Here is a 25,157-nt window from a genome sequence, read left to right on the forward strand (position 1 = left end):
TCCTGCCGAAGAAAGGTTTGTGTTTTTACGCTTTTAAAGTGTTTAAATCAATATAAGCCGTTTGTACAATACAGAATTATACTCAGAAATGTATGAACTGATTCTGAATGCAACATGGAAATGTATATAATAGCATTCATGAACATATTTTATTTGTGAGTAAAGTACACATATAACAGAAAAGCTGCGTCGACATTTCGCTCCTCATATCGTCAATCAGTTTATCGTAAAAATTAATTCAGTCATTTAACGCTTCAAATTATTGATGGAAATGCCACAATTTCTCTCGTGTCCACACAATATTTTAATCCATTTAGCTTTAGCACATAAATACTATATTGATACTTGATCGATAGTTTGTTCGTGTTGTTGCTCCTGTTAAAGCACCGTTTCTCTGTAGTTAAAAGATAATTGTATCTGTTTTTTCCCCCTATATTTTCTAACTTTTAAGAATAAAACGTGTTACCCTAACATCTTTAACATCATTCATCCTTATTTAGTAATTTCGTTTAATATTATTTGTAGGCTATACTTCTTACTTTGAGTTATCTCAAGTTAAATCCAGGAAAGTTATTCTAACGAATAGTTCTTAGGTTAAGATTTTGCAATTTTTTTTTTTTTACAGAATAGGCAGTTGTTTCTCACTTTTTTAAAAAACAACATGGCCTATAATCAAGCATTAAAAGGCTTTATATAATTTAAATAAAAATTAAAAGGCTGTTTAATAAAATTAATTTACAATATTAAGACACTAGGGCTGTTAACAATCAAATTAAATAATTTCCACCGAAAAACTGCAACTGCGTCATGAGATATTTTAAACATTTTGAATACAAAATCACAAATGTTGTAAAGGATGATACTTCTAAATATGAAACTAAACTGCCAGTCGGTGGCGGCAGATGTCATTAATTCAAACGATTCATTCAAATGGCTGATTCATTTAAAAATGAGGCAGTTGTTTATAAATGTGTCATTGAATTCAATGTTGTGCAACATATCCTATGCCATCCCGCTTTACTCTCGTCACGTGATCAGTAAACTGTAGTTCCTGCTGCACTGTGTGTAGCTCATGCTGGATGAGCAGAGCAGACACTTAAAATAGTTTACAATCGAAGAGACCATTATTCAACTGAATTGAATGTTTTTTATTTCTATACACAAGCAAAATGACATTGGAGGTGGTGCCGTGGTGTGCACTATAATGTAATGTAAATGTAGCAGTGGCATATTTTATGGTACTTTCACCCTTATGCCCCAATATGGCGATATCGCGAGACAGCTTTTCACTTTGACGAGAGATCTTGTCACATTTTAAATATCGAGATCTCATCACACCCCTATAGTCTGCTATATAGTCATAAAGAGCTCATTGATTTACATTTCTGGCCATATAAATAACAGTTGTATCAAATTGCTGATATACGGGCCATAAAAGCCTGGTAATCAAATATATGACAAAACATAAATATCTAAATGTGTGTTGCAATGACATCACACGATGCGTTTAGGCCCAAAATCAACTGGAATTTAGAAAATGGTAAGCTTTTCCAAATATTGCAGATCGACAGTTTGTTCGACTTTGCATTAAATTCTGTGATCACAGAATTGTGGAATCCTGGAGGCACTGGTTCATATAACTTATTTCTAGTCCTCTTTTTGAGTGTTTTTTTTTTTCTTTTTCTTATCAGGTCATTTAAGTCCATTAATTCTCACTCTGCCTCTCTTACCAGTGTACTGAACTAATGAACTAGATCTGATTGAGTAACACTCAGAGATTAAGTTTGGATTTATTTTTCTTAATGTTAATTTTTTTAAAATCTAAAACAGGACAAAGTATCCAAACACACAGAAAACCTCCTGGTGAAGCGACTGAGATCCACGTGACCCACTATTATAAAGATGGAGTTTATTAAAGAGGAGAGTGAAGAACTGAAGATTGAAGAAACATTCAGAGTCAAACATGAAGAAACTGAGGAACAAACAGGTTGGTTTTATTCTCAAAGCTGAACTCTGAAGTCAATTTGATCCTAATTCTATATCCAGCTCTACAGAATCTAACTGTATTTTTGAAGAAAAACAGATTGAATTTAGACTTTTGTTCACAACTAATAATTCATCAACTAACATCAGTTGTGATAAAGTTGTAAGCTCAAGCGTTTTCGCTTGATGTGAAAGAACCAATGAGGTTCATTCTCATGTAACGCAACATGTTTAAGCTTCCGCAAGAACCAATGAGGTTCATTCTCATGTTACGCACCATGTTTAAGCTTCCGCAAGAACCAATGAGGTTCATTGTCATGTTACGCACCATGTTTAAGCTTCCACAAGAACCAATGAGGTTCATTCTCGTGTTACGCAGCACGTTTAAGCTTCCTCAAGAGGTTCATTCTCATGTTACACACCATGTTTAAGCTTCCGCAAGAACCAATGAGGTTCATTCTCATGTTATGCAACACGTTTAAGCATTCTCAAGAACAAATGAGGTTCATTGTTGTGTGTTACGCAGCTCGTTTGAGCTTCCTCAAGAACCAATGAGGTTCATTCTCGTGTTACGCAGCACGTTTGAGCTTCAGCAAGAACCAATGAGGTTCATTCTCATGTTACACAGCACGTTTGAGCTTCCTCAAGAACTAATGAGGTTCATTCTCGTGTTACGCAGCGCGTTTGAGCTTCCTCAAGAACCAATGAGGTTCATTCTCGTGTTACGCAGCGCGTTTGAGCTTCCTCAAGAACCAATGAGGTTCAATCTCATGTTACGCAGCACGTTTTAAGCTTCCTCAAGAACTAATGAGGTTCATTCTCATGTTACGCAGCACGTTTGAGCTTCCTCAAGAACTAATGAGGTTCATTCTCGTGTTACGCAACATGTTTAGGCTTCCTCAAGAACCAATGAGGTTCATTCTCATGTTACGCAACATGTTTAGGCTTCCTCAAGAACCAATGAGGTTCATTCTCATGTTATGCAGCACGTTTAAGCTTCCTCAAGAACTAATGAGGTTCATTCTCATGTTACGCAGCACGTTTGAGCTTCCTCAAGAACCAATGAGGTTCATTCTCGTGTTACGCAACATGTTTAGGCTTCCTCAAGAACCAGTGAGGTTCATTCTCGTGTTATGCAGCACGTTTGAGATTCCTCAAGAACCAATGAGGTTCATTCTCATGTTACGCACCATGCTTCAGCAAGAACCAATGAGGTTCATTCTCGTGTTACGCAACATGTTTAGGCTTCCTCAAGAACTAATGAGGTTCATTCTCATGTTACGCAGCACGTTTGAGCTTCCTCAAGAACTAATGAGGTTCATTCTCATGTTATGCAGTACGTTTAAGCTTCCTCAAGAACTAATGAGGTTCATTCTCATTTTACGCAGCACGTTTGAGCTTCCTCAAGAACCAATGAGGTTCATTGTCATGTTACGCACCATGTTTAAGCTTCCACAAGAACCAATGAGGTTCATTGTCATGTTACGCACCATGTTTAAGCTTCCACAAGAACCAATGAGGTTCATTCTCGTGTTACGCAGCATGTTTAAGCTTCCTCAAGAGGTTCATTCTCATGTTACACACCATGTTTAAGCTTCCGCAAGAACCAATGAGGTTCATTCTCATGTTATGCACCACGTTTAAGCATTCTCAAGAACCAATGAGGTTCATTGTTGTGTGTTACACAGCTCGTTTGAGCTTCCTCAAGAACCAATGAGGTTCATTCTCGTGTTACGCAGCACGTTTAAGCTTTCTCAACCAGTGAGGTTCCTTGTTGTTACACAGCACGTTTGAGCTTCCTCAAGAACCAATGAGGTTCAATCTCATGTTACGCAGCACGTTTAAGCTTCCTCAAGAACTAATGAGGTTCATTCTCATGTTACGCAGCACGTTTGAGCTTCCTCAAGAACTAATGAGGTTAATTCTCATGTTATGCACCACGTTTAAGCATTCTCAAGAACCAATGAGGTTCATTGTTGTTACACAGCTCGTTTGAGCTTCCTCAAGAACCAATGAGGTTCATTCTCGTGTTACGCAACATGTTTAGGCTTCCTCAAGAACCAGTGAGGTTCATTCTCGTGTTACGCAGCGCGTTTGAGCTTCCTCAAGAACTAATGAGGTTCATTCTCATGTTACGCAGCACGTTTGAGCTTCCTCAAGAACTAATGAGGTTCATTCTCATGTTATGCACCACCTTTAAGCATTCTCAAGAACTAATGAGGTTCATTGTTGTGTGTTACACAGCTCGTTTGAGCTTCAAGAACTAATGAGGTTCATTCTCGTGTTATGCAGCACGTTTGAGCTTCAGCAAGAACCAATGAGGTTCATTCTCATGTTACGCAGCACGTTTAAGCTTTCTCAAGAACCAGTGAGGTTCCTTGTTGTTACACAGCACGTTTGAGCTTCCTCAAGAACCAATGAGGTTCATTCTCATGTTATGCAGCACGTTTAAGCTTCCTCAAGAACTAATGAGGTTCATTCTCATGTTACGCAGCACGTTTGAGCTTCCTCAAGAACCAATGAGGTTCATTCTCGTGTTACGCAACGTTTAGGCTTCCTCAAGAACCAGTGAGGTTCATTCTCGTGTTATGCAGCACGTTTGAGATTCCTCAAGAACCAATGAGGTTCATTCTCATGTTACGCACCATGTTTAAGCTTCCGCAAGAACCAATGAGGTTCATTGTCATGTTACGCACCATGTTTAAGCTTCCACAAGAACCAATGAGGTTCATTCTTGTGTTACGCAGCATGTTTAAGCTTCCGCAAGAACCAATGAGGTCATTCTCGTGTTACGCAGCATGTTTAAGCTTCCTCAAGAGGTTCATTCTCATGTTACACACCATGTTTAAGCTTCCGCAAAAACCAATGAGGTTCATTCTCATGTTATGCACCACGTTTAAGCATTCTCAAGAACCAATGAGGTTCATTGTTGTGTGTTACACAGCTCGTTTGAGCTTCCTCAAGAACCAATGAGGTTCATTCTCGTGTTACGCAACATGTTTAGGCTTCCTCAAGAACCAGTGAGGTTCATTCTCGTGTTACGCAGCGCGTTTGAGCTTCCTCAAGAACCAATGAGGTTCATTCTCGTGTTATGCAGCACGTTTGAGCTTCAGCAAGAACCAATGAGGTTCATTCTCATGTTATGCAGCACGTTTAAGCTTCCTCAAGAACTAATGAGGTTCATTCTCATGTTACGCAGCACGTTTGAGCTTCCTCAAGAACTAATGAGGTTCATTCTCATGTTATGCACCACGTTTAAGCATTCTCAAGAACCAATGAGGTTCATTGTTGTGTGTTACACAGCTCGTTTGAGCTTCCTCAAGAACCAATGAGGTTCATTCTCGTGTTACGCAACATGGTTAGGCTTCCTCAAGAACCAGTGAGGTTCATTCTCGTGTTACGCAGCGCGTTTGAGCTTCCTCAAGAACCAGTGAGGTTCATTCTCGTGTTATGCAGCACGTTTGAGCTTCAGCAAGAACCAATGAGGTTCATTCTCATGTTATGCAGCACGTTTAAGCTTCCTCAAGAACTAATGAGGTTCATTCTCATGTTACGCAGCACGTTTGAGATTCCTCAAGAACTAATGAGGTTCATTGTCATGTTACGCACCATGTTTAAGCTTCCACAAGAACCAATGAGGTTCATTCTTGTGTTACGCAGCATGTTTAAGCTTCCGCAAGAACCAATGAGGTCATTCTCGTGTTACGCAGCATGTTTAAGCTTCCTCAAGAGGTTCATTCTCATGTTACACACCATGTTTAAGCTTCCGCAAAAACCAATGAGGTTCATTCTCATGTTATGCACCACGTTTAAGCATTCTCAAGAACCAATGAGGTTCATTGTTGTGTGTTACACAGCTCGTTTGAGCTTCCTCAAGAACCAATGAGGTTCATTCTCGTGTTACGCAACATGTTTAGGCTTCCTCAAGAACCAGTGAGGTTCATTCTCGTGTTACGCAGCGCGTTTGAGCTTCCTCAAGAACCAATGAGGTTCATTCTCGTGTTATGCAGCACGTTTGAGCTTCAGCAAGAACCAATGAGGTTCATTCTCATGTTATGCAGCACGTTTAAGCTTCCTCAAGAACTAATGAGGTTCATTCTCATGTTACGCAGCACGTTTGAGCTTCCTCAAGAGGTCTATTCTCGTGTTACGCATGAGGTTCATTCTCATGTTATGCAGCACGTTTAAAGCTTCAGCAAGAACCAATGAGGTTCATCATGTTATGCAGCACGTTTAAGCTTCCTCAAGAACTAATGAGGTTCATTCTCATGTTACGCAGCACGTTTGAGCTTCCTCAAGAACTAATGAGGTTCATTCTCATGTTATGCACCACGTTTAAGCATTCTCAAGAACCAATGAGGTTCATTGTTGTGTGTTACACAGCTCGTTTGAGCTTCCTCAAGAACCAATGAGGTTCATTCTCGTGTTACGCAACATGTTTAGGCTTCCTCAAGAACCAGTGAGGTTCATTCTCGTGTTACGCAGCGCGTTTGAGCTTCCTCAAGAACCAATGAGGTTCATTCTCGTGTTATGCAGCACGTTTGAGCTTCAGCAAGAACCAATGAGGTTCATTCTCATGTTATGCAGCACGTTTAAGCTTCCTCAAGAACTAATGAGGTTCATTCTCATGTTACGCAGCACGTTTGAGCTTCCTCAAGAACTAATGAGGTTCATTCTTGTGTTACGCAGCGCGTTTGAGCTTCCTCAAGAACCAGTGAGGTTCATTCTCGTGTTACGCAGCGCGTTTGAGCTTCCTCAAGAACTAATGAGGTTCATTCTCATGTTACGCAGCACGTTTGAGCTTCCTCAAGAACTAATGAGGTTCATTCTCATGTTATGCACCACGTTTAAGCATTCTCAAGAACCAATGAGGTTCATTGTTGTGTGTTACACAGCTCGTTTGAGCTTCTTCAAGAACTAATGAGGTTCATTCTCGTGTTATGCAGCACGTTTGAGCTTCAGCAAGAACCAATGAGGTTCATTCTCATGTTACGCAGCACGTTTGAGCTTCCTCAAGAACCAGTGAGGTTCATTCTCATGTTACGCACCATGTTTAAGCTTCCACAAGAACCAATGAGGTTCATTCTCGTGTTACGCAGCATGTTTAAGCTTCCGCAAGAACCAATGAGGTCATTCTCGTGTTACGCACCATGTTTAAGCTTCCACAAGAACCAATGAGGTTCATTGTCATGTTACGCACCATGTTTAAGCTTCCACAAGAACCAATGAGGTTCATTCTCGTGTTACGCAGCATGTTTAAGCTTCCGCAAGAACCAATGAGGTCATTCTCGTGTTACACACCATGTTTAAGCTTCCGCAAGAACCAATGAGGTTCATTCTCATGTTATGCACCACGTTTAAGCATTCTCAAAAACCAATGAGGTTCATTGTTGTGTGTTACACAGCTCGTTTAAGCTTCCTCAAGAACCAATGAGGTTCATTCTCGTGTTACGCAACATGTTTAGGCTTCCTCAAGAACCAGTGAGGTTCATTCTCGTGTTACGCAGCGCGTTTGAGCTTCCTCAAGAACTAATGAGGTTCATTCTCATGTTACGCAGCACGTTTGAGCTTCCTCAAGAACTAATGAGGTTCATTCTCATGTTATGCACCACGTTTAAGCATTCTCAAGAACCAATGAGGTTCATTCTCGTGTTATGCAGCACGTTTGAGCTTCAGCAAGAACCAATGAGGTTCATTCTCATGTTACGCAGCACGTTTAAGCTTTCCCAAGAACCAGTGAGGTTCCTTGTTGTTACACAGCACGTTTGAGCTTCCTCAAGAACCAATGAGGTTCATTCTCGTGTTATGCAGCACGTTTAAGCTTTCCCAAGAACCAGTGAGGTTCCTTGTGTTACGAAGCACGTTTGAGCTTCCTCAAAAACCAATGAGGTTCATTCTCGTGTTACGCAGCACGTTTGAGCTTCAGCAAGAACCAATGAGGTTCATTCTCGTGTTACGCAGCACGTTTGAGCTTCAGCAAGAACCAATGAGGTTCATTGTTGTGTTACACAGCTCGTTTGAGCTTCCTCAAAAACCAATGAGGTTCATTCTCGTGTTACGCAGCACGTTTAAGCTTTCTCAAGAACCAGTGAGGTTCATTCTCATGTTACACAGCATGTTTAAGCTTCAGCAAGAACCAGTGAGGTTCATTCTTGTTACACAGCACGTTTAAGCTTTCTCAAGAACCAGTGAGGTTCCTTGTTGTGTGTTACGCAGCACGTTTGAGCTTCAGCAAGAACCAATGAGGTTCATTCTCGTGTTACGCAGCACGTTTGAGCTTCAGCAAGAACCAATGAGGTTCATTGTTGTGTTACACAGCTCGTTTGAGCTTCCTCAAGAACCAATGAGGTTCATTCTCATGTTACGCAGCACGTTTAAGCTTCCTCAAGAACCAGTGAGGTTCCTTGTTGTGTTACGCAGCACGTTTGAGCTTCCTCATGAACCAATGAGGTTCATTCTCATGTTACACAGCATGTTTAAGCTTCAGCAAGAACCAGTGAGGTTCATTCTCATGTTACGCAGCATGTTTAAGCTTCAGCAAGAACCAGTGAGGTTCATTCTCGTGTTACGCAGCATGTTTGAGCTTCCTCAAGAATCAATGAGGTTCATTCTCGTGTTAGGCAGCACGTTTTAGCTTCCTCAAGAACCAATGAGGTTCATTCTCGTGTTACGCAGCACGTTTAGGCTTCCTCAAGAACCAGCGAGGTTCATTCTCATGTTACGCACCACGTTTAAGCATTCTCAAGAACCAATGAGGTTCATTGTTGTGTGTTACACAGCTCGTTTGAGCTTCCTCAAGAACCAATGAGGTTCATTCTCGTGTTACGCAACATGTTTAGGCTTCCTCAAGAACCAGTGAGGTTCATTCTCGTGTTACGCAGCGCGTTTGAGCTTCCTCAAGAACTAATGAGGTTCATTCTCATGTTACGCAGCACGTTTGAGCTTCCTCAAGAACTAATGAGGTTCATTCTCATGTTACGCAGCACGTTTGAGCTTCCTCAAGAACCAGTGAAGTTCCTTGTTGTGTGTTATGCACCACGTTTAAGCATTCTCAAGAACCAATGAGGTTCATTCTCGTGTTATGCAGCACGTTTGAGCTTCAGCAAGAACCAATGAGGTTCATTCTCGTGTTATGCAGCACGTTTAAGCTTTCCCAAGAACCAGTGAGGTTCCTTGTTGTTACACAGCACGTTTGAGCTTCCTCAAGAACCAATGAGGTTCATTCTCGTGTTATGCAGCACGTTTAAGCTTTCCCAAGAACCAGTGAGGTTCATTCTCGTGTTACGCAGCACGTTTGAGCTTCCTCAAGAACCAATGAGGTTCATTCTCGTGTTACGCAACATGTTTAGGCTTCCTCAAGAACCAGTGAGGTTCATTCTCGTGTTATGCAGCACGTTTGAGATTCCTCAAGAACCAATGAGGTTCATTGTCATGTTACGCACCATGTTTAAGCTTTCTCAAGAACCAGTGAGGTTCCTTGTTGTTACGCAGCACGTTTGAGATTCCTCAAGAACCAATGAGGTTCATTCTCATGTTACGCAGCACGTTTAAGCTTTCTCAAGAACCAGTGAGGTTCATTCTCGTGTTACGCAACATGTTTAGGCTTCCTCAAGAACAAATGAGGTTCATTCTCGTGTTACGCAACATGTTTAGGCTTCCTCAAGAACCAATGAGGTTCATTCTCATGTTATGCAGCACGTTTAAGCTTCCTCAAGAACTAATGAGGTTCATTCTCATGTTACGCAGCACGTTTGAGCTTCCTCAAGAACTGAGGTTCATTCTCATGTTACGCAGCACGTTTGAGCTTCCTCAAGAACCAATGAGGTTCATTCTCATGTTACGCAGCACGTTTAGGCTTCCTCAAGAACCAGTGAAGTTCCTTGTTGTGTGTTACGCGGCACGTTTGAGCTTCCTCAAGAACCAGTGAGGTTCATTCTCGTGTTATGCAGCACGTTTGAGATTCCTCAAGAACCAGTGAGGTTCCTTGTTGTGTTACGAAGCACGTTTGAGCTTCCTCAAGAACTAATGAGGTTCATTCTCATGTTACGCAACATGTTTAGGCTTCCTCAAGAACCAATGAGGTTCATTCTCGTGTTACGCAACATGTTTAGGCTTCCTCAAGAACCAGTGAGGTTCATTCTCGTGTTACACAACATGTTTAAGCTTCAGCAAGAACCAATGAGGTTCATTCTCGTGTTACGCAGCACGTTTGAGCTTCAGCAAGAACCAGTGAGGTTCATTCTCCTTTTACGCAGCACGTTTAAGCTTTCTCAAGAACCAGTGAGGTTCATTCTCATGTTACACAGCATGTTTAAGCTTCAGCAAGAACCAGTGAGGTTCATTCTTGTTACACAGCACGTTTAAGCTTTCTCAAGAACCAGTGAGGTTCCTTGTTGTGTGTTACGCAGCACGTTTGAGCTTCCTCAAAAACCAATGAGGTTCATTCTCATGTTACGCAACATGTTTAAGCTTCCTCAAGAACCAATGAGGTTCATTCTCATGTTACGCAACATGTTTAAGCTTCCTCAAGAACCAATGAGGTTCATTCTCGTGTTACGCAGCACGTTTGAGCTTCAGCAAGAACCAATGAGGTTCATTCTCGTGTTACGCAGCACGTTTGAGCTTCCTCAAGAACCAATGAGGTTCATTCTCATGTTTCGCAGCACGTTTAAGCTTCCTCAAGAACCAGTGAGGTTCCTTGTTGTGTTACGCAGCACGTTTGAGCTTTCTCAAGAACCAGTGAGGTTCATTCTCATGTTACACAGCATGTTTAAGCTTCAGCAAGAACCAGTGAGGTTCATTCTCATGTTACGCAGCATGTTTAAGCTTCAGCAAGAACCAGTGAGGTTCATTCTTGTGTGTTACACAGCACGTTTAAGCTTCCTCAAGAACCAGTGAGGTTCCTTGTTGTGTGTTACGCAGCACGTTTGAGCTTCCTCAAGAATCAATGAGGTTCATTCTCGTGTTAGGCAGCACGTTTTAGCTTCCTCAAGAACCAATGAGGTTCATTCTCGTGTTACACAGCACGTTTGAGATTCCTCAAGAACCAATGAGGTTCATTCTCATGTTACGCAGCACGTTTAAGCTTTCTCAAGAACCAGTGAGGTTCCTTGTTGCGTGTTACGCAGCACGTTTGAGCTTCCTCAAGAATCAATGAGGTTCATTCTCGTGTTAGGCAGCACGTTTTATCTTCCTCAAGAACCAATGAGGTTCATTCTCTTGTTATGCAGCACGTTTAAGCTTTCTCAAGAACCAGTGAGGTTCCTTGTTGTGTTACGAAGCACGTTTGAGCTTCCTCAAAAACCAATGAGGTTCATTCTCGTGTTACACATGTTTAAGCTTCAGGAAGAACCAATGAGGTTCATTCTCGTGTTACGCAGCACGTTTGAGCTTCAGCAAGAACCAATGAGGTTCATTCTCCTTTTACGCAGCACGTTTGAGCTTCCTCAAGAACCAACGAGGTTCATTCTCGTTTTACGCAGCACGTTTAAGCTTTCTCAAGAACCAGTGAGGTTCATTCTCATGTTACACAGCATGTTTAAGCTTCAGCAAGAACCAGTGAGGTTCCTTGTTGTGTGTTACGCAGCACGTTTGAGCTTCCTCAAGAATCAATGAGGTTCATTCTCGTGTTAGGCAGCACGTTTTAGCTTCTTCAAGAACCAATGAGGTTCATTCTCATGTTATGCAGCACGTTTAAGCTTTCTCAAGAACCAATGAGGTTCCTTGTTGTGTTACGAAGCACGTTTGAGCTTCCTCAAAAACCAATGAGGTTCATTCTCGTGTTACACAGCACGTTTGAGCTTTCTCAAGAACCAGTGAGGTTCATTATCGTGTTACACAGCATGTTTAAGCTTCTGCAAGAGCCAGTGAGGTTCATTCTCATGTTACGCAGCACATTTGAGCAGCTTGGTCAGTATAGAGTCTAACATACATTTATTGATTTTGATAATTTAGTTTGAAACATCTGAAGATAAAGCTTTATTTCTCGTTAATTTAGCCACTGCATCAAATTAATACCTAGGGTTGTGTTTGTTTTCTCCTAAGAGAGTCTGAATAAGTAGATCTAGCAGTTTGTAAGGCCCTTCTGTATGCAATGATGCTTGCTTTTCATGAAATGCGAAACCTCCAATCTGCTTTCTTGCAGCTGCACTTTTTCGGGCTGCTCTCTTAACCCGAGTGTGCTTGTTGTACCACGGCGTTGGACTATTTTCCTTCATTTTCTTTGAACGCAAAGGAACAACTGTTTCTAAAGTGCTGGACATGCGAGAGCCAATAGTTTGTTGTAATGTCGAGCCGGGCTGTCCAATCCTGCACCAACCCCAATTAAATACATCTGAACCAGCTAATCAAGGTCTTACTAGGCATACTAGAAACTTCCAGGCAGGTCTGTTGAGGCAAGTTGGAGCTAAACTTTGCAGGACAGTGGCCCTCCAGGACCAAGTTTGGACACTTCTGTTCTAAATTAACTGGTATGCCGAGGAGATTAAATTCATCAGGAAGATTATTTAGAAAACAATCTTTAGTGGCCAAGAATGTGAGTTAACAAGAGGTTTTGAGATTGCATTTAACACTTATCTTAATAGCTTTGTGCACAATAAGAGTTGCATGATTCTGGATAAATTGAGAATCGCAATATTTTTGTTTAAAATGGAGATTGTGATTCCCCAATGATTCTGAAGATACAAACATTAGACAGCTAAACAAAATAACATGTAATTTTTTAGAGGTTCTGACAAAATGGTCGTTGCTTCAGGCTATTTAAAAAATACATCAATTTAAATGGAGTCAATGTCTCATTCATGAAGACTTTTTGGTTATTAGATAAATTAAGATTTGTGAATGAATTTCTGAAATGAATGATTCTCTTGAATGAATGATTCAATGACAAACACTTTTTCTGCCGCCACCTGGCATAACAAAATAAGCAATGCATACCAGTGCCAAACAGGGGCATAAATCGCGGGGGGGACAGGGGGGTCAGGAACCCCCCCCTATCTGAGTGCTGCCCCCCCCCCCCCAAAAAAAAAATATATATAATTAATAACCACGCTAAGCATTGTACATAAATTATATAAAATTAAAATAATTATGTAAGTAGTGAAGCAATACAAACGAAAACGGGGTGTTTTAAGTTTAGAAACATTTTGAGTCACCCCTCCCTTGCCTCCCAGTGGTTTGGTCCACCGAGCACGTCACACTCGCGTGTGTGTAGATTCTGTAGAAGTCTGGCGGCGCCGGCGGGAGAGAACAGTTCTACAGACAGATGAGTTCCAGTAAGTCGGCTGTCAAGGCTATTTTATTCAAAAACATCGGATGAAGTGATTATTTCTCTTTAATGCTGACGGTGCTGAGTAATTAGTCATAACAACAAAAAAAGATGATAACTGATGATTTTTTCCCAGTGAGTCCGCTATTTTAGTGATGTTACCTAGCTTGTTTACCATAGCTTGTTGGATATTATAAGATAAGTCACCCACACCAACAACAATTAACACTGAAAAAATGTCAAATGTAATAAGGCTAATAGATTTTCTGTTGTGTGTTCGGTTATGCTCCGTGTGTATTCACAAAGACTAAAAGGGACTTTGGTATTCATCGTATTTTGGTGACTTGGTAAAAAAATAAAACATAAATAAAAAATAAATATATATAGATTTTGAAGAATATTTTGGCCAATTTAGTCAGTTTTTTCATTGAACCAAAGAGAAACAATGAGCATAATGGCAGACTCCATGCTACACTAATAATAGTAGGTTTTGCTACTATTTAGCTTAAACTGTGTAACATTAAATATATTCTTTATAAGTAAAATTTTGGCTGTGTTATTTGTGTCCCCTTCAAAAATTGCTCTTAATAAATTTTATGTTTATGAAATTTACGCCCCTGGTGCCAAAGCACTTTCTAAAAGGTGACTTGCTCTATTTTGATCGCTACCATATAGATCGGTTTTCATTTCCAAACTATAGGCCTAAACTTTTATCCCGGGACACTTTTAACCCGGGATACATAATACATGCTACTTACGCTCCGTTGATGCTTTTAACGTGAAAGAATCAAGGTAATAGATGCAGAATTGCTGTCATTTAGAAATAAGATGCATGGATGTTTCAATCAAGAATGCAATTGTTTTTTAACAATTAATCATGCAGCTCTAGTATCTAACATGCATGTTGTTGTTTTATTACTTTATGTTGGTTTTGATGTTTGTTGTTAAACTGGGCTAAACTTGTATTTGACTTTTTTTGCCTTAGACCTGATGGCATTGAAAGAGGAGAGTCAAGAACTGAATGAAGTAGAAAAGACAGACCAGTACGAGAATCTTATTACTGGAGAAAAGTCAATTGGTTGCTCACAGACTGAAAAGACTTCACGAAAAAGAGAAATTTTCACCTGCCAACAGTGTGGAAAACGTTTTGGCAGAAAAGGACGTCTAAAATTCCACATGAGAATTCACACTGGAGAGAAGCCTTACACCTGCCAAGAGTGTGGAATGAGTTTCAGTCAAAAAGTAATCTTTAAAAGGCATGTTAGAATTCACACTGAAGTGAAGTCTTTAACCTGCAAACTGTGTGGAAATAGTTTTACCAAAAATGGAAGCCTCAGAAGCCACATGAGAATTCACACTGGAGAGAGACCTTACACCTGCCAACAGTGTGGAAAGAGTTTCACTCAAAAAGGACATCTTATGAGCCACATGAGGATCCACACTGGAGAGAAACCTTTTACCTGCCAACAGTGTGGGATGAGTTTCACTCAAAAAGAATATCTTAAAGGCCACATGAAAATTCACACGGGAGAGAAGCCGTTCACATGTGATCAGTGTGGAAATAGTTTCAATCGAAAAGCAAGCCTTCAAAGCCACATGAGAATTCACACTGGAGAGCAGCCTTACACATGCCCTCAATGCGGAAAGAGTTTTACACACAAAGCAACTTTTAATAACCATGTGAAAATTCACACTGGAGAGAAGCCATTCACCTGCAAACTGTGTGGAAAGAGTTTCAATCGAAAAGTAAACCTTAATAACCATGTGAGAACTCATACTGGAGAGCAGCCTTTCACATGCCCTCAATGTGGGAAGGGTTTTACATATAAAACTACTTTTAATGCCCACATGAGAATTCATACTGGAGAGCAGCCTTACACATGCTCTCAGTGTGGAAGGAGCTTTAGACAAAGAGCAACTTTTAATGTCCACATGAGAACTCACACTGGAGAAAAGCCTTTCACATGCCCTCAGTGTGGAAAGAGCTTCGCTGAAAAAGGAAAGCTTAAAAAACACATGAACATTCACACCGGAGAGAAGCCTTTCATCTGCCAACAGTGTGGGAAGAGCTTCACAACAGAAATAAACCTTAGGGATCACATGATCAGTCACACTAGAGAGAAGCTGTTCACATGTGATCAGTGTGGAAAGAGTTTCACTCGGAAAGGAACACTTAATTCCCACATGAAGGTTCACAGTTAATTGTGCTCAATGTAAATAAAAGAATCTTTGCCATTACATTACATTATGAATGGACTTATTGCACAGGTGGCCACCTATCACGGCACAACACTTTGAATTCATTGAGCTCTTGAGAGCGACCCATTCTTTCACAAATATTTGTAGAAGCAGTCTGCATGCCTAGGTGCTTGATTTTACACACTTGTGGCAATGGAAGTGATTGGAACACCTGAACTCAATGATTTGGAGGGGTGTCCCAATACTTTTGGCAATATAATGTATGTATTTGTGTGAAATTTAGGCTACACTCAAAAATAACAGGATCACATGCAGTGGGTCTGAGGTCACTCTTCAGCTAGAACTAGACTCACATACAGCCCTTGACAGAAACCAGTGATTATAGTTTATAAAGTTATAAATACGGACATTTTTCCTACAAAACCAAAAGGCCTTTATTAACCCCCTGGAATGTTTGGCCTTAATGATAATTTAAGTCGGGGTTAGAATTAAATGAATTGAGCATTTTGTACCCGAGTTTGGGTATTAACTGCACTAGAGTATTTGAATGTTTTAAAAAAAATTCTGCTGATGTGTACATTACTGCTCTAATTGAAAAATAATTATAAAATTGTATGAAGAAATCACAGGGATAGTTCACCCAAATATGAACATTCTGTCAATACATATTATGATAATGACATAGTCTATATTGGTTCAGTAGGAGGGGTAAATCCTGTCCAAAAAACGATTAAAGCATTGATTTTAATTTACTGAAGTAATGTCTGGGAAGTGTCCATCTGTACTTGTTTTTTGGCAATGTAATGTCTCTTTTTTTCTCATTTTACTTATAGAATAGGTGAAACTGTTCATAATGGATGTGTAACTGTAAATAAATTATTTATTTGAAAAAAAAAAAAAATAGCATCCTCAACAAATAAGAATTATCTTGGTTAAATTTTTATAAAAAAATATTTTATAAAAATATACACATTTTAATAACAAATGTTTAATAAAATTGTTAGGAATCATATTTGTTTCAAGTGCTTTTTATTAGAAGGGGTGTGGACTCCAAATGTCTAGAAACTGCCCTGGAAATACTATAATGTAAATCAAATATTATACATAGAATAAGATAAACTTTATAATGCAATTAAATAATAGAGTGCAATATTCATTATTTCATTGGTGTGTATTTCACAGGTGTGTTTGATTAGGGTTGGAGCTAAACTGTGCAGGACAGTGGCCCTCCAGGACCTTTTTACTAGTTATGTATTTAATCATTGAGGATTTCTTAAAAATACTGTGTAAAATCTTGTCTTGCCTCGCTCTCATGAACTCAGTCTTGTGTCTCGTGTCATGAGCTAACCGTCTATCACACCCCTGGTAAACACCCACCATAATGGTGATTATGAACTTCAAATGAACCTTTCAACAAAACATGCATATAAAATTAAATTCAAGTTGTCACAGATTAAGAAGTCCAAAGAAGTCCCCCCCCCCCCTGCACCATGGTAAGGGAGAGGAGGTGGACGAGGAGCAGGCAAAGGGGTTGTTATAAGGAGGGCTGGTTGGCAGGAGATGCCAGGGAGGGACCAGAGGTGCAGAAGATGGTAAAAGCCAGAATAATGTGATGTGATAACAGGATGATACCCAGATGCCCAGCCTAGTGCCCCATGGTGGCGTTACCAGAGGAAGTAACCATGTTGGTCCAGAGTTTTATGCAACCATTGGGACGGATTCCCCGTCATCTGTCCCCATCCCCTGGGTATCCCCTGGGGATGGTACCCTGAGTCCAGATTGGAGAGTAGATGGATCCACACAACACTGATGGCATCAACAACCATGATGGAGCTGCCACGAAGACCCCCTGAGATGGAGGACCCCCAGCCTAGTCGAGGATGGCTCAGATAGTGACCTGTAGTGTTACTGAGTAACCAAGGAACTAATAAACGCATGATTTGGGCAGATCTTGCTTTACCTAGTAACAGAAGGTTTTGACATATGAAGAACCAATCATATTGAAGAATGTTTTATCATGCTCCTATCCTATATAAACTGTTGTATTCTTTTTGCTGGTGGGATTCTCTGTGATTGATACGAGGTCCTGGGGCATCAACTGGAGTTGCTGGTTATTGTGCAGTGCTGCAACTTAGACACTTGAAATCTATTTCCCAGGTTTAGTGTCGTAGGGGACAAGACGTTGTTCGACTGAGAGTGAGACTCTTAGGCGGGGTTGATTGCGGTCAGGTAATTATAACTCTTAGGCATCATATGCGGTCAGAGCAGTTACACTTGGGTGTCAACCTTTGCAGGCAGAGTGGGATTCACCTGAGGATAATTCTTGTAGGTGTCAGGGGCACCAGGTTGATTTAGGTCTGGTGCATAGGGGAAATCTACCACAGATGTAAGGGGCTCAGGCTCTGGTGGGCACATCCGCCAACTAAGCAAGCCAGGCAGTGGCAAGGAAGGAACTAATACAGCACATCCAGGTGTGTTGGAGCATAGTACAATATGAGGAATGAGGCTTTATGATGTTTAGGGAATGACAAACTGAAGTGTAGTTTGAACTATTGTGTGTTTCTGTCTCTGTATCGATGCAGTAAAATGGCAGAATCCAAATTTTCAGTGGATCAGAATGAGTTTATCTGTCCAGTGTGTCTGGATCTCCTGAAGGATACATATTGTAGATAATTCTAGTCAAGAACTATTTAAAAAACAAAACAGTTTTTCTTACAGTTTAAATCAATTAGAGCACTGCATAGATGTGATAATCAGGATATTACTGCAGTTATTAATGGTGTTGCCCTGATTCTCTGTAACTCTTATTCTTTGAGTCTGTCTGAGACTGACACCTAGTGGACATTTTATGATCAGTGACTTTTGCACACGGCACTCAAACACAGAACCAGGAAGCAGGAATTGCATGATTTCAGGGGAAAAGAAACTGAAGTGTTGTTGAGCTGTTGTGTGTTTGTGTCTCTGTATTCATGCAGTAAAATGGCAGAAGCCAGAATTTCTCTGGATGAGTTCACGTGTCCAGTGTGTCTGGATCTCCTGAAGGATCCGGTGGCCATTCCCTGTGGACACAGTTACTGTAAGAGCTGTATTACAGTCTGCTGGGATCAGGAGGATCAGATGAGAGTCTACAGCTGCCCTCAGTGCAGACAGACCTTCAGTCCAAGACCTGCTTTAGCTAAAAACACCATGCTGGCTGAAGTGGTGGAGAAACTGAAGAGAAAGAGAAAACGTCCTGCTGACTGTTACGCTGGAGCTGAAGATGTGCAGTGTGACGTCTGTACTGGAAGAAAACACAAAGCTGTCAAGTCCTGTCTGGTGTGTCTGGAGTCTTACTGTCAAACTCATTTTGACCGTCATGAGGAATTTCACTCACGTAAGCCACATAAAGTGACTGAAGCCACTGGACGACTGCAGGAGATGATCTGCGCGAAACACGACAAGATCCTTGAGGTTTTCTGCCACACTGATCAGAAGTTTATATGTCTGCTGTGTACGATGGATGAACATAAAAACCACAACACTGTATCAGCTGCAGCACAGAGGACAGAGAAACAGGTATGAACTATAATCTAGACCAGGGGTGCCCAACCCTGTTCCTGGAGATCTACCTACCTGCAAAGTTTAGCTCCAACCCTGATAAACCACACCTGAATCATATCTCCTGGAGCACTTCTTAATTACAGACAGGAGTGTTGAGCAGGGCTGGAGCTGAACTCTGCAGTAAGGTAGGTCTCCAGGAACAGGGTTGGGCACCCCTGGTCTAAACACTTATGAAATAATGCTGACACTATTTATATTGGCACCCATAAGATCAGGTAACATCATTCACACTGCAGACGTCAGCAGAAGTGAACAGGAGAACATTGAACTTGGTCAAATATACATTTATCAACACATACTTTATACGACAATAGTATAAAACATTTGCTGTTATTGGTTTGTCCTTTAGCACCAGCTTAAGGAGACGCAGAAGTCGTTCCAGCAGAGGATCCAGCAGAGAGAGAAAGATCTTCAGCAGCTGAGAGAGGCTGTGGAGTCTCATAAGGTGAGTCTGGAGAAGAAGAGAAGTTTGAGAAGTCTCAGTCAGGACTCACTGAAGCCACTGTGTGATTGTAATGTGTGTCCTAACAGCGCTCTGCACAGACAGCAGTGGAGGACACTGAGAGGATCTTCTCTGAGCTTATCCGCTCCATTGAGAGAAGCCGCTCTGAGGCCACACAGCGGATCAGAGATCAGGAAAAGACTGCAGTGAGTCGAGCTGAAGAACGACTGGAGCGACTGCAGCAGGAGATCAATGATCTGAGGAGGAGAGACGCTGAGCTGGAGCAGCTTTCACACACACAGGATCACATCCATTTCCTGCAGGTAACAAAGATCTAGAAGAACAGGATCATAGTGGACTTGAGCAAGAGACTCACAGAGAAACATTTTATGAGAGCAGAATGAGCCGTTGACTGAAGTGTTGATCTGTGTGTTCGGTTATTATGTATTCATTAGTCAGAAGGTGTACTTCCACTGGGAACGGTTGCCTTCAACTGAGCCCAAGTGTGACTGTCCCCCCTCCCCACACTCACATTGCACTTAATGTTCCGGGCCGGAGCATGCTTAGGTCATATACGATAAAACATTTGTATGGAAGAAAACAGGAAGAAAGGCACTTTTGTTAAGACAATATATTTACCATTTATGCCGTGCAGTGATGTTCACTTGCACGTATCAGAGTCATTATTACGAAGGCAGCTGACGTTAACGGAGGAATTTGCAGCTTTACTTGCAAACTACAAAACTTGTTCATCAATAAGGTGAGAACCAGACCTGTTATAAACCCAACTACACTCAAATTAATTACATTAACTGAAAAGTGTAATATCCAAGTGGTAATAAAGTTGCTTGCCACCGTAGTGATGACAGTAGTTCACACAAGAGTAGTAGTACTGTCCCGTACTCTTGCATGGTTCGCACTCACAGTGCATGCGTACCTGAATGTCCACATTGATCTTTTACATTTAAGTTTTTGCCAGATGTTTAACCATCAAGTGTTTTCCTTATAGTGTAAGTATAATGAATATGAGAAGAATGAAGCTGATGCTGTGAAAGTGCAGGGTTGAGGAGAGTCACTAAAGATCAAGAAGAGCTGCTCAAATCTGACAGTAGTGCAGGTTATTGTCTGAAGTGTGGAGGTGATGAGCTTTGATTTTCTTTTTTCTGTAGAGTTTCCAGTCTCTCTCAGCTCCTCCTGAATCTACAGACGTAAATGACAATTCCCTTCAGTTCTCTCTCCTCTTTTGATGTCGTGAGAGAATCTGTCCGTCAGCTGAGAGACAAACTGGAGGATTTCTACAAAGAGGAGCTCAAGAAGATCTCTGACAGAGGTAAAGTCCTGGAGATTCATCTGCTCTCAGAAATGATCCTCCATCATCTCATATCATGTAGATCATCATATTAGAAATGTCTTAGGAACGGATGCAGGGAACATGATAATCACACTCTTCATGTCTGTTGATTTCCACAGTCACTTTCACCAACATTGTTCCCAGGACCAGGAACGACTTCCTACGATGTAAGTAACTAAGAAAACAATTAGAAAAACTCACTGAGTGTGTTCATGTTCTCCCTGTAGAAGGAGAAAGAAAACATGACAGAAGAGTTTTATAGTTGATCATGTAAATGATCAGCTTACCAGGATGTCTGGTAAGACAAGTCCAGTCAAGTAATCTTAATTTATATAGCACTTCATTTATATAACGGACAGAGATTGTCTTGGCTTTACAGGAGCTCTAGGAAAAAGTACATTTTTGATTGAATTTTTGATTCCATTGTAAAAATCGATAATTATTAACTTGGGGGCTGCTTAAATTACACCTTTTTAACTGAAAACAGAAGACCCCTAATTTTTTCTTGCCATTCATTTATGTGTTTACTCTATAGGTAGCAGTTTTGAAGGCCTTTCTCTACGCAAACATGCTCTCTCTCCACAAAATGCGAAAAACCTCTAGTTTTCTTTTCTCCCAGCTGCTTCTTAAGGGCCCGAGTGTGTCTACTGTACCATGGCGTTGGACTGTTTTCTTTAATCTTTTTAAAGCGCAAAGGAGCAACTGTGTCTAAAGTGCTGGAAATGAGAGACTCAGTCGTTTCTGTTGCAACATTTCATTCGGAAAGATAAAGCAATCTTTAGTGTTAGAAGTGATGGTTCAACCATATTTGCAACCTTGGTTAAATGAAGAATACTTAAAACTAGATAATGATCTGAGATGTCATTGATCTGCTGCAGAATGTCAATGGCATCAATATCGATTCCATGTGACAATATTAGATCTAAAATATGATTATGACAATGAGTGGGTCCTGACACGTGATGTCTAACTCCAACAGAGTTTAGAATGTCTGTAAATGCCAATCCCAATGCATCTTTTTCATTATCTACATGGATATTAGAAAACCAGCAAATTCTTGGAGTTTACAGCAATACCTCCCCCTTTGCCTTTTAGATGAGGCTTGAGTTTATAACAGTAATTTTGGGGTTTGGACTCATTTAAAGTAATGTAATCATCTAGTTTTAGCCAGGTTTCTCTCAAACACAGCACATCTACATTATGGTCTGTAATCATATCATTTACAAAGAGTGATTTTGTAGAAAGGGATCTAATATTAAGCAACCCAATCTTTATCATTTGTTTATCTGTATCATATCTGCGTTTTATTTGCCAAACATCAATTCAATTTTTACCCTTAAATGGGTTTGAGAGTTTTTTTGTTTTTACTAATTCGGGGTACAGACACAGTCTCTATGTGATAATATCTAGGTGTAAGAGTTTCTATGTGTTGGGAATGATCTGACTTCTGTAACGTGAGGCAGCTAGCAGATGATCAGTTTAGCCAGTCTGTCTGCTTCCTGACCTGGGCCCCAGTTAGTCACGGTTTATCTTTAAGACTATGTGCCATATTACTAGAGAGAAGAGCAGCACCATCCCAGGAGGGATGAATACCATCTCTTTTCAACAGGTCAGGTCTGTCCCAAAATCTCTTCCAACTGTCTACCCTATATTATCAGACACTGCTGATATATTGAACATGAAGAGTTCAGATACATTAATTTGATCATGCCTGATTGTGATGTTTTATCTCCATCAGATTCCCATCAGCTCAATCTGGATCTGAACACAGTGAATAAACTCCTCCGTCTGTCTGAGAGGAACACAGTGATTTCCGTCACTGACACAGATCAGTTATATCCTGATCATCCAGACAGATTTGATTGTTATCAGCAGGTGTTGTGTAGAGAGAGTGTGAGTGATCGACGCTGTTACTGGGAGATTGAGTGGAGTGGGAAATATGTGTTTATATCAGTGTCATATAAGAGCATCCGCAGGAAGGGAGGGGGTCGTGAGTGTTTGTTTGGATCTAATGATCAGTCCTGGAGTTTGTATTGTACTCCCTTCAGTTGCACATTCATACACAATAAGATACAGACTAAACTCCCTGTAGAGTCCATCAGCACTAGAATAGGAGTGTATGTGGATCACAGTGCAGGAACTCTGTCCTTCTACAGCGTCTCTGGAGACACAATGATCCTCATCCACACAGTCCAGACCACATTCACTCAACCGCTCTATCCTGGGTTTACGGTTCCCATTGGATCCTCAGTGAAACTGTGTTGATAAATCAGAATACACTGCATTCTACCCATACACTGCAAACCCGAAGAGTACAAATAACTTATAAAGATTGAGTATGCTGCAATTAATGTCTGTTAAATCATTGATGCAACTTAAAACTATTACATTTTCTGAACGAGGAGTTTAATTAAATTTTGTGTATCTCAACATTTTTGAGTAAACCCTTAAACCACATAAATTATTATTTTTAAATTTACTCAGCAATATAAAGTGACGTCATCCATGTCACGTCGATGCCGATGTTACCACATAATCTACATTATCAGCAGAGTTCATTCAACATTAAAATTATTTGCAGCAAATTTCGGGTTCCAAGCATGCGTTGCGTTACACTCTGTGAGGGAGTTTTTTCAGGAAGTGTTTTTTTGTGTGCATGTTTTTGCACAAGATTAATACAGTTTTTGTTGTTATTTTGCTATTTAAATATGTTTCTGTAATGTTTAACAGTTTAACAGTTCATGCACATAAATAGTGATAGTCTCTTTGATGGTAACATTAACGCTCTAAAGATTAGGTGTTAGTTTATTCAGTATTTCAATTAAATTGTAATTACTGAATTTGTGTAGTATGAAAAAATTACTACTACAATCTACTAAAATACTCTTTGAGTTGTTTACTTAAATGTTTTGAGTAATTGAGTAATCTTATTGGGTTTTACAACCACTGCATCAAAATAATTGAAAAATAAGAAATATTACATTTGGTAAACAATAGTTTTAAGTACAGTGGACATAAACATTAAGTACAATACATTATTTTTTTTTAGTTTGACTTGTTACTTATAATTATTCATTACTTTAAAAATTTGAGAGGCTTTACTTAAATTCTTTCAAGGTAACTGTTGTCTACAATAATTTTGAGTACTCTGAACTTATAAGGTTTTACAGTATTATACTATTATTATTGCATTACATTAAGTCTTTCTACATTAAGTATTCAAAGTGTATTCTTATTCAAACAAGCAAAAATATCTGTAAAATCTTAATTCTACGGTAAAAGCTTTTTTTGCAATATTAATATTGTATTATATTGTATGTTTAATGGAAAGTAAAAAAAAAATGTTCTTTCTATGGCTTCCAATTAAAAGTTTATTTATAAATTATAATAATTGATGATGCTTTTTCATGAATAAAGGGGGGGGGGGGGGGGTAAAAATAAGGATTTTTAAGGATTAAATAAAAAGTATTCTTTCTATGGCTTCCAGATTTCAACAGTTAAAATTACAAGCTGTTTTTTTTTTTTTTTTTTGACGAACAGATTCAAATCTATTCTAAGGATACTTTATGTTTACACCACAACTATGTACTAAAAACTGTAACAGTCACTCTTTCCCTTTCTATCTGTGACACGAGTTGAATGTTTATTTGCATACATTCTCTCACTCGATTCATCCATGTAATTCATTTTGAGCAGTTAGAAAATAAAATGTTCAATAAAAGGCAAAGTGCATTATGTTAACTATAATAATTATGTAACTGTAGAAATATTAAGAGCTGAGTAAAGGAAGCAAGTATGCACGGACCCCCTGCAGTACCATCGCAAACCCCTGGTTGAAGACCCTTGATTTACACAAAAACAAGAGGCCTGAAAACGCAAACTTTTTTGCGAAACAATTGAATTTGTGAAACAATTTTTGTAGCAAATTAGCTCAAAGGGGAATATAATTAATTATAACTAGTTAATTGTACATATTTGGATCAGTTATAAGACTTAATCATTGTTGTGTTTTTTGTCAGATTGTGATTTACTCTTGTCATTCCTTAAGCCTGTGGACTGATTGTCTGATTGCTTTAATTATGATTGTGAGCACCTGTGGATTTATAGCGCTTTTTCCATATTACTACTGAGAGTGAATGAAATTGTTACACTGACAAAGGCAAAAATCCAAAACGTTTGTCATCTTATCTCCTGTGTACTTCAAATAAAGTTTTTTAAAGTGCAGACCATTTTTTTTCTAATTTTAAAATAAGGACATACAATTAATTTTAATCAAACAATACCCCAAAAAGTGGTATAAAATGTCTAAAAAATTA

The 25,157-nt window shown here is 39.8% G+C and overlaps 1 protein-coding gene and 1 pseudogene across 2 annotated transcripts; both read left to right on the top strand.

Moving 5' to 3' along the window:
- Positions 1 to 24,236, top strand: LOC137024739 (tripartite motif-containing protein 16-like; annotated as a pseudogene).
- On the top strand, positions 1,742 to 16,344 carry LOC137024744 (gastrula zinc finger protein XlCGF57.1-like). Of its 2 annotated transcripts, none has more exons than XM_067392605.1 (2): positions 1,742 to 1,987; positions 14,235 to 16,344. In XM_067392605.1, exons 1-2 carry the CDS (start codon positions 1,903 to 1,905, stop codon positions 15,449 to 15,451), a joined length of 1,302 nt encoding a protein of 433 aa, XP_067248706.1. In that variant the 5' UTR covers positions 1,742 to 1,902; the 3' UTR covers positions 15,452 to 16,344. The 2 variants fall into 2 exon arrangements, with proteins under 2 accessions (XP_067248706.1, XP_067248707.1); XM_067392606.1 differs by lacking the exon at positions 1,742 to 1,987 and adding an exon at positions 13,102 to 13,256.
- Positions 24,237 to 25,157: the final 921 nt, after the last annotated feature.

The sequence above is a fragment of the Chanodichthys erythropterus genome, chromosome 8 (assembly GCF_024489055.1).
Source record: "Chanodichthys erythropterus isolate Z2021 chromosome 8, ASM2448905v1, whole genome shotgun sequence".
In the NCBI taxonomy this organism is placed as follows: domain Eukaryota; kingdom Metazoa; phylum Chordata; class Actinopteri; order Cypriniformes; family Xenocyprididae; genus Chanodichthys; species Chanodichthys erythropterus.